The sequence below is a fragment of the Quercus robur genome, chromosome 12 (genome assembly GCF_932294415.1).
Source record: "Quercus robur chromosome 12, dhQueRobu3.1, whole genome shotgun sequence".
NCBI lineage: Eukaryota > Viridiplantae > Streptophyta > Magnoliopsida > Fagales > Fagaceae > Quercus > Quercus robur.
In genome coordinates this window covers 2,771,563-2,781,666 of record NC_065545.1, presented here as the reverse complement: position 1 = coordinate 2,781,666, position 10,104 = coordinate 2,771,563, and the positions used below count along the sequence as shown (strand labels likewise).

The 10,104-nt window shown below is 43.8% G+C and overlaps 2 protein-coding genes across 2 annotated transcripts; one reads left to right on the top strand and one right to left on the bottom strand.

The window, feature by feature from the left end:
- Window positions 1-455: 455 nt before the first annotated feature.
- Window positions 456-2,999, bottom strand: LOC126710229 (uncharacterized). Its single transcript, XM_050410608.1, has 3 exons — window positions 2,707-2,999; window positions 2,102-2,589; window positions 456-610 (listed from the first exon to the last, which is right to left on the bottom strand). Exons 1-3 carry the CDS (start codon window positions 2,997-2,999, stop codon window positions 456-458), a joined length of 936 nt encoding a protein of 311 aa, XP_050266565.1.
- Window positions 3,000-7,050: 4,051 nt separating this feature from the next.
- LOC126710089 (2-methylpropanoate--CoA ligase CCL4-like) lies at window positions 7,051-8,943 on the top strand. The gene has a single exon (XM_050410470.1). The coding sequence runs from the start codon at window positions 7,132-7,134 to the stop codon at window positions 8,782-8,784; it is 1,653 nt and encodes a 550-aa protein (XP_050266427.1). The 5' UTR covers window positions 7,051-7,131; the 3' UTR covers window positions 8,785-8,943.
- The last annotated feature ends 1,161 nt before the right edge of the window (window positions 8,944-10,104 follow it).

Genomic DNA, 10,104 nt, shown 5'->3' with positions numbered 1-10,104 from the left:
GTTCCGAATTGACCGATAATCTGCTTGGCCGTACTTAGATAAGCTTTCATTCGAGAGTCCCGAGCCTCGAAGTCTCATGTGATCTGATAAACAACCAGCCGAGAGTCCGAGTAAATCTCAACATCTTTTGCGCCCAAATGCAATACGGCCCTCAAATCGGTCAGTAGGGCCTCATACTCGGCTTCATTGTTTGAGGCTTTGAACCCCAATCTGAAGGAGTGTTCCAATCGTATGCCCTCAGGGGTGATTATGACAATCCTAGCCCCGGCCCCCATAGCATTTGAAGCGCCGTCCATAAATACCCTCCACGACCGAATTTCTACACTACAGATTACCTTGCCGTCGTTCTTGGGTGTGAATTCTGCGATGAAATCTACGAGAACCTGTCCCTTCACCGAGCTTCTAGGTCGGTATCTTATGTCAAACGATCCCAACCGAGTCCCCCATTTGGCAATTCAGCCTGTGAAGTCTGATCTCTTTAACAGTGACTGTAATGGATACTCAGTGAGGACGAACACTGTATGAGCCTGGAAGTAGTGTGGCAACTTCCTAGTGGCGTGCACCAGGGCTAAAACTAACTTCTCCAGGGGCAGGTACCTTGTCTCGGCATCTACCAAGGTTTTGCTTATGTAATACACTGACATTTGTACTCCTTGGTCCCTTAGTAACATAGCACTTACGGCATGGTCGGTGACTGAGAGGTACATAAACAAATCCTCCTCAGGCTCCGGGGCCGTCAACCTTGGCGACTTTGCCAAATATTCCTTCAGCTCTCGAAAAGCCTCATCACATCCCTCGTCCCAACGAAACCCCTTCCACTTCTTCAAAAGTTGATAAAACGGCCGGCAGCGATCGGCAAACTTGGAGATGAATCGGTTTAGGGCGGCTAACATTCCAGTGAGCACTTGCACCTCCTTTGGGTTGCTTGGAGGTTTGAGGCGGTTCACGGCCGCTATTTGGTCGGGGTTAGCTTCTATTCCCCGAGTAGAGATCAAATAACCCAGGAACTTGCCAGCCCCCACTCCGAAAGTGCACTTCTCGGCATTTAGGCGCAACTTATACCGCCGTAGTATCTCGAATACTCCCCGAAGGTCTTCCGTATGCTGTGACTCTTTTCTGCTTTTTACCACCATGTCGTCAATATATACTTCAACCATGCATCCAATTTTTTCTCGGAACATTCTCGTCATCATCCGCTGGTACGTGGCTCCGGCGTTTTTCAATCCAAACGGCATGACCTCGTAGTGATAGTTTGCATTCGGGGATATAAATGCTGTCTTTTCTCGATCCTCGGGCGCCAAGGCGATCTGGTGGTAGCCCTGGAAGGCATCCAGGAAGCTCATCCTCAGGTGCCCATACGTGGCATCTACTAGTTGATCAATCTTGGGCATTGGGAATGGGTCCTTGGGACACGCCCTGTTCAAGTCTGTGAAGTCCACACAAACTCTTCATTTACCGTTCTTCTTCTTCACTACAACAGTGTTTGCTAGCCATCTCGGGAAGAATATTTCTTTTATGACTCCGGCCTCCTTCAGCCGTTGGACCTCCAGGTTTACTGCGTCGACATGTTCCTTTGATGCTCTTCTCGGTTTCTGCTTCTTCGGGGGAAATGATGGGTCCACGCTGAGTTTGTGGACAATGAACTCGGGATCTACGCCGGGCACTTCATATGGGTTCCATGCGAAAACGTCTACATTCTTCAATAGGAACAACAACATCTCTACCCTTTCCCGGTCATTCATGCTTGTACCTATCTGGAAATACCTGTCAGTATCTGGAAGAATTCTAACCTTCAATACCTCCTCGGCCACGTCCGCCCCCGTCTCCCCTCGGGGCTTCTGTAATTGCTATGAAGCTTCTTTCTCGGCCTATTCAGCTTGTTCGAGCTGCTCATTTTTCCATCTGACCGCGGCGACAAGACACTGCCTCGCCACTTGTTGGTTCCCCCTCACCTCGGCAACTCCATACTCAGTGGGGAATTTCACTTTCACGTGGAGGGTGGACGGAACAGCCTTCATGGCGTGAATCCACGGCCTCCCCAGGATTGCGGTATACGGTGAGAATGATCGGACTACTATGAAGGTAACTATAACTCCCTTGCCTTCCATGTCCACGGGGAGAGAGATTTGTCCCTCGGGAATTACGACTTTCCCGTCAAATGAGACCAGCAGCGTGTCATACTTCGCCAAATCCTGGGTCTTCAATTCGAGCCCTTCGAAGAGGTCCGGGTACATGACGTCAGCCCCGCTCCCTTGGTCGATCATTACCCTCTTCACCAGGAATCCGCCTATCCGGGCCGTCACCACCAAAACATCGTCATGGGGTTGGACCGTTCCTTCCAAATCGTCTTCTCCGAACGAGATGGTCAGCCGTTCTACTTTCTTCTTCTTCTCGGCTGAATCTCCTCCCGTGCAAGCAACTGTTAATACCCTTTTTGCTGCTGCCGTTCCTCTTGGTGCAGCATGGATGACTTCGATTACCCCTAGTGGAGGCGGGAGAGGGTTCCTTTTCTGTTGGATGCCCTGGCCGGCTTCTCGGTCAGTGGAGTCTACCACAAACTCTTTCAGGTGCCCTGCCTTTACTAGTTGCCTGAGATGGTCTTTTAATACCCGACACTGCTCGGTGGTGTGTCCCTTGCCTCGGTGATAGGTGCAGTATAGGTTTTAGTTCCTCCAAGACGGGTCGCCCCCCATTTTGATTGGCCACCTGAAGAATGACTCGTTCTTGATCCGCTCCAAGATTTTGTGCACGGGCTCTTTAAACGCCACATTAACCCCTTCGATTTGCACCTCTGGTTCTTGCATTCTGAAGTCTTTCTTGGGTCTTGCCGGCACAACGCCTTGCCGAGATCTCCCAATTAGCGGAGCTTTCCCCCTGCTCTGCAGCCGGTCGTCCTTCAGTCGTTTGTACTCCTCTATGCGTCTCATCAGTTGCCTCATATCCTCGGGGGGTCTTTTCGTCAACGACTCCCGTAATTCAGAGTCTTCAGGGAGCCCCATCCTGAAGGTGCTTGCCGCAATTTTCTCATTCCCTCCACCAATCTCGTTGTAGAGTTCCCAGTATCGGCTGGCATAACTCCGAAGGGTTTCTCCGACCCTCATCTTCATGGAAAGTAGCGCGTCAACCAACTGTTGTACTCGGTTGCATGTCACGAATCTACTGCCGAACTCTTGAATCAGCTCGGCGAAACTATGTATGGAGCCTTTCCGTAACCCATTGAACCATCTCAGGGCCATTGAGTCGAGACTAAAGGGGAATACTTTACACATCAATGCATCATTGTGTGCATGCAAAGACATCATGTGGATGTAATGACTGACATGCTCCACGGGGTCTGTCTTCCCCTCGTAGGAATTGAATGGCAGTCGCGTGAATCTGCTCGGCATAGGGGCCCGTTCAATCTCATCGGAGAACAGCGATCGGGCAACCATCCGTAAGGCTCGGCTCATGGCGTCCATGGCGGCATTGTGGTGCTGCCGTTCCTCCGGCGATTCTGACCCTCGGTCACCGTATCCATTCGACCGTGAACGGTCCCGCTGATGACGTGTCTCCCGAGAGTGCCGGTGTGACTCTTGAGAGCGTGATCGGTCTCGGAATCGTTGCGTACCAGATCGGCTGGAGCCCTCCTCGCCCCGATTTCTCCTTTGCTGGGGGTTGTGATTCCTTTCTTGGCGCCGACCCCTTGCTTCCAGCTCCAAATCCATTACCAATCTGTGCAACCGCTCCAGCTCTCGGTCTCTATCATCATACTGCCGATGTGCCGAGACGCCTGAAGCCGTTCGGTGTGTTTGAGCCGACCCTTCTCCCAATCCGGACCTTTCCTCTCCCCTGGGGTGCTCCCTATCCTCCCGCTGTTTCTGCCTTCTCTCCCTCCACGTCGATCCCCGAGAAGATCCTATGGAACTACTCGGCGCACGCCCTCCTGAACGCTCCTCGGACATTTCCCTTGTTTGAGTCTCCTTCGAACCACAACTTCGTAGGAGGGCCCCACGGTGGGCGCAAATTATGGGAACCAAGGGTGAGACTGTTGGGCCTTAACTCACTTGGGCTCACAATTTATTTGTAGTGGGCTTAAGGATTTCCTACTCTGGGTCGTTCTCGGCAAAGAGACTCAAAGCAACACTCAGTTTCTTCTTCTCACTTGACTGTTTTCTCTCTATTTTTCTGAACCCCTTCTTCCTCCCAAACTTCTGCTATTTATAGCTAAGGTTAGTGGTGAGATTACGATTTCAGCTACTGTTAGTGCTATTGAAGGTCCAATATTATCTGATTTAAGTGGGTATTTAGGTGAGAGTGGGGTGCAACAATTATGGCCTTGGAACTTGGTTCCAGCTTAGTCGATAGTGCTCGGTAATGCAGTTTACCGAGCATATCATGACTTTCCCGGACACGGTTAATACGCTTGTTCGGGAAAACTTATGCCGAGCACTTATCAGAATTCAAGGGCCAAAATTAGTTTTTACGCTAAGGCAGATCCAAGAAGGGCTTAGGGCAATGGGGCTGTTCCCGTTGGGCCTGGGCCCAAGGGCCCATATGGGTCTTGGGATCTCAGTGCCGTACATTATATATAAACGGAAAATATGAGTTAAATGCATGTTTTCAATTATAAAACACACTTTTATGTTAAGTGTAAAAAAGTTTTTCCCTGTACATATATCACATGCCTCTCATAAAGCGGACCTATAAACAACTAGGAGTATAGGAGAAATGCTACATGCAAGTCTTGACTTAATAACACGTCTTTTATTTTGGGGTAAACAAAGTCTCTCTCACTCATAATTTCACATATATATACTCGAATACACAAATTATACATAATATTATTATGAGAAATGCTACGTCCACAATATTTTTACAACATTTTCACAACAAATCATAGGTGGTTAGTTGTTATTAGTTCAAATTTGAACCTATTACTGAGATTACTTTTTTGTCCCAACAATAATAACCAGTAACAACCTGCCACCTATAATTTGTTGTAAAAATATTGTGGACATAACATTTTTCTATTATTATATACAATACCATTTTTTTTTAAATTGGGACAAATAAAGTCTCTTGCACTAGGTCTCATCACCAGGGGCGAAGCCAGAAATTTTACATATTTATGTATACATACATTTACACAACTACATATTGATACGTTCACACACACACACACACACACACACACACATATATGTGAGTGTGTGTGTGTCCAAGAGAAGAATTGCTCTTTTAAATATTGTCACCTCCTAACATTACATATCCTCGGTGTAGTTTTTTTTAATTTACATTTTATAAGTAAATCAAGTATTGACAAACAACAACATCAAAAGACTTAATCCAAATGAAATAAAATAACTCTAGTAGAAGTTTCTTTTATCAAAAACTTACTATTTGAACTCAACAACTAAAACTTACCAACTGAGAGAGGAAAAAGCTAAAAAGAAGTGGTTTATATACATGCAAACATCCTTTCAGCATAATACCGTGTACCCGTTTAAATTGTGCCAAAGAAAGTGCTTATCACTGACATTTATCACGTGCATTTAGATGTAACATGCTTCTTAAAGTGACTACAATTATGAGATCAAAATTTGCAATTTGCATCAGTTGGTACAAAATTATAGTTTATTTGCAATTTACATCATTAAGCGCTATTTTATCTATTTTACCAACTTATTTAATAAATACATTCAGCATCTCAGTTCTTTCTTTTACATACAATATTATATTATATAAACTACACAATCAAATAATATAAAAGATTTTGTTTATCTCTCTTCTCTTCCATCTCTCTTTCATCCTTTCCTCTGTCTCTCTCTCTTTCTCCAAATATATAAATATAAATATATATTTCTTATGTTCACAACCCATGAATAGTAATTGTATATTTGAGAATTCACCATTCATGGTTGCTTAAAAAAAAGAAGAAGATATATATATAACCGAATAAACTTGATTTTTGGGTGTTGATTAGTAAAATAGTAACTGAGTTTTTTACACCCTGATTCTAATGCTCTCACATCAGATTATCTATTCTACATTATATTTCTTTAAAATATCAATTTTTTATTAATTTTTAATTATTTCTCTTTTTTTTTTTTTTCAGAAAAATAAAATTTACTATCATTCTCCATCCTCAGAATATGTAAATAAATAATAAAAAATGAAAAATTAAATGCAAAATCAACGGCTAGTAACAATCATGTATTCATACACTGTTGAACTTTTGGATTTAGGGTCTATTTGAGATCCGCTTATTTTGCTGTAATTGAAAGCTTTTTACTGAAAGTACTGTAAACAAATATAAAAGTTAGCTGAAATAGTATAATGAGACATATGAATAGGGCCTATTTGAGATCCGCTTATTTTGCTGCAATTGAAAATTTTTTGCTGAAAATACTGTAAATAAATATAAAAGTTAGCTGAAATAGTATAGTGGGACATATGAATAGGGTTTATTTGAGATCCGCTTATTTTGCTGCAATTGAAAACTTTTTGCTGAAAGTACTATAAATAAATATAAAAGTTAGCTGAAATAGTATAGTGGGACATATGAATAGGGTCAATTTGAGATCCGCTTATTTTGCTGCAATTGAAAACTTTTTGTTGAAAATACTATAAATAAATATAAAAGTTAGCTGAAATAGTATAATGGGCCATATGAATAATATTAAAAAGTGCAATGAGACTCGTGAATAACAGCAAAAATAATTTGAAAAGTAAAATAAGTTGGCAAAATTAATCATTTCAAACCGACACTTAGTGTGCGTTTGGATTGAAATGAAAAATTAAAATTATTTTACTATTTAACTTATTTTTGCTACTATTCATGAGTTCCACTATATTTTTTGGCACTATTCATGAGTTTCACTGTATTATTTCAACTAACTTTTACCTTTATCTATCGTACTTTTAGCAATAATTTTTCAATTTTAATAAAATAAACGGTATCCAAACATACCCGTAGTTTATTAATAGACGACACCGCTGTGATTGCCTTATCAGGAATGTTCATGATTGTCCTTGACGTCATGGAAGGTCTTTAAATTTGGGGTAAACAAAGTCTCCCTCACTCGTAGTTTCACACATACACATGAAGGTGTAGTAGCTTTGACACAAAGATCAGTGTGTGTGAGTAACAGAATGGATCAACTAAAACCAAGCCCAGCAAACTCCTCTCCTCTCACTCCCTTAGGCTTCTTAGAAAGAGCAGCCACCGTGTATGGTGATTGCCCATCTGTTGTGTACAACACCACCACCTACACATGGTCACAGACCCACTGTCGATGTCTCCAACTAGCCTCATCAATCGTATCACTCGGTGTCAAGAGAGGCCACGTGGTGTCTGTCGTGGCCCCCAACATCCCCGCCATGTACGAGCTCCACTTCGCCGCCCCTATGTCCGGTGCCATTTTCCACACCATCAACATTCGCCTTGACGCACGTACAATCTCCGTCCTACTCCTCCACAGCGAGTCAAAGCTCGTCTTCGTCGATTGCCTTTCACGCGCTCTCATCCTCGAAGCCATCTCTTTCTTCCCGCCGCATATCAAGCCTCCACTTCTCATCCTTATAACCGATGATCAGGTCTCACCATCACCAGACACCGTTCGTTTCCACGACACTTATGAAAGTATGGTCGAGAAAGGTGATCCTAAGTTCGAGTGGGTTCGGCCTGAAAACGAGTGGGACCCAATGATCCTAAGCTATACTTCAGGTACAACCTCGGCTCCTAAAGGAGTTGTTCATACTCATAGAGGCACATTCTTCATAACTCTTGATGGGCTCATAGACTGGTCGGTACCAAAACAGCCAGTTTACCTGTGGACCCTAGCTATGTACCATGTCAACGGTTGGGGTTTCTCGTGGGGCATGGCAGCCGTGGGTGGGACCAACATTTGCCTCCGTAATTTCGACGCGCCCATTATCTACCGTTTGATTGAAAAACACAATGTGACTCACATGTGTGGTGCACCAGTGGTTCTGAACATGCTGACAAATTATTCTAACAACCTCAAACCGCTCAAAAGCCCGGTTCATGTACTCACGGCCGGTTCTCCACCACCGGCTACTATACTCCTAAAAGCTGAGTTATTGGGTTTTGTGGTGACTCATGGGTACGGGTTGACTGAAACCGGTGGTATCGTTGTTTCATGCGCTTGGAAAAAACAGTGGAACAAGTTTCCTGCTACGGAGAAAGCAAGGCTCAAAGCGAGACAAGGAGTGAGGACTATTGGGATGACCAAAGTGGACGTGGTGGACAAAGAGACAGGAGTGAGTGTGAAACGTGATGGGTTGTCAATAGGGGAAATAGTATTGAGAGGTCCGTGTTTAATGCTTGGTTATCTCAAAGACCCAGTTGGGACCTCGAAGTGTTTGACAAAAAATGGCTGGTTTTTCACTGGGGACATGGGTGTTATGCACCCAGATGGGTACATGGAGATTAAGGATCGTTCAAAGGATGTGATTATAAGCGGTGGTGAGAATTTGAGCAGTGTGGAGGTTGAGTCTGTGCTTTACACACATCCGGCGGTGAATGAGGTGGCCGTGGTGGCTCGGCCCCATGAGTATTGGGGTGAGACGCCATGTGCGTTTCTGAGCTTGAAGGAGTTGACTCAGAAGCCAAGTGAGAAGGAGATTATTGAATTCTGTAGGGCTAAGTTGCCACACTACATGGTGCCCAAAACGGTGGTGTTCAAGGATGATCTGCCAAAGACTTCTACTGGGAAAATTCAGAAGTTTGAGCTGAGACAGATTGCCAAAGCCATGGGTGCGCCAAAAATTAGTCGGATTTAGTCAATTTTATTTGTCTGATCTTTTAGACTGTAGTGTGATTAATGTCAATGTGGTTGTTGTTGTTGTTAATTAGGTCGACTTGCACAACTCGCTATCCATTTCCTTAATTTCTAGTTTCCCCTCGTCATAAACAAACAAAATCAAGGCAAAAATGCAAAACTGAGCCTCTAACTTTCATTTTTTTTTTTCATTTCAGTCCTCTAACTTTTAGTTTTGTCAATTCAGTCTTCTAACTTTTAATTTTTGTCAATGTAGAGCTCCGTTACATTTCTGTTAGTGGTTGCCGTTAGACCCACTGAAACGACGCTGTTTTGCATTTTATTTTATTTTTTTAATTAGAAATTAAAAGAAAATAAAAAAATCTGGAAAAAAAAAAAAAAAAAACATTAAGGGGAACTTGGTGTAACTCATTCCTTGCTTCGATTCCAACCGCTTTTTCACGCTCTCCTTCGCCATCATAGTCCTAACCCTAGCGTACTTCCCCACATCTTTCAAAAAATCCAACAGCTTGACCTCCTTCCACCAATCGCAGTTGTTAAGGATGACGGAGTTCTCGGAGAGGATTCTGGCGATGGTGGACTAAATGCTGAGGGTGTTGCAGCAGAGAGAGTCGAGGTCGAGGTCGGGACGCTCAAGGGACTTGCCGGTGGGGTCACCGATGCGAGCGGTGGCTTCGTCGAAGGGGGCGACGGGCTGGTGGCCGAAGCGGTGGAACCAGGAGAGGACGATAAGGCCAAGGAGGTTGCCGAGGTGGAGAGATTGAGTGGTGGGGTTGAAACCACAGTAAACTTTGAGAGCTTAGGAGAAGAGGAGGAAACGGCGGTGGTGGTGTCGTGGAGGTCAGGGCTGGTTAGGGATTTGATGAGGCCGCGTTGCTGGAGGATTTCAATGATGTTGTTGTTGTTGAGGCGAGGAGGAGAGGATTGGGATTGTGTGGAGGAGTGGTAGCAGCAAAAGGTGTAGGATTCTAAATCGGTGATGCGTTAGGGGAACGAAAAAAAAAAATTTTCCAGATTTTTTTTATTTTCTTTTAATTCCGAATTAAAAAAATTAAAAAAATAAAATAAAATACAAAACGGCGTCATTTTAGTGGGTCTAACAACAGCCATTAACAGAATTGTAACGAAGCCTTCATTGACAAAAATTGAAAGTTAAAGGATTGAATTAACAAAACTGAAAGTTAGAGGACTGAAATGAAAAAAAAGTGAAAGTTAAAGAGTCAGTTTTGCATTTTTACCTAAAATCAACGTTGTCCTGCTGCCGTGCTGCTTCATGTGGTTCTAATAATCCAGTTGTTCTTCATGCTGGCAATAAGTCAAT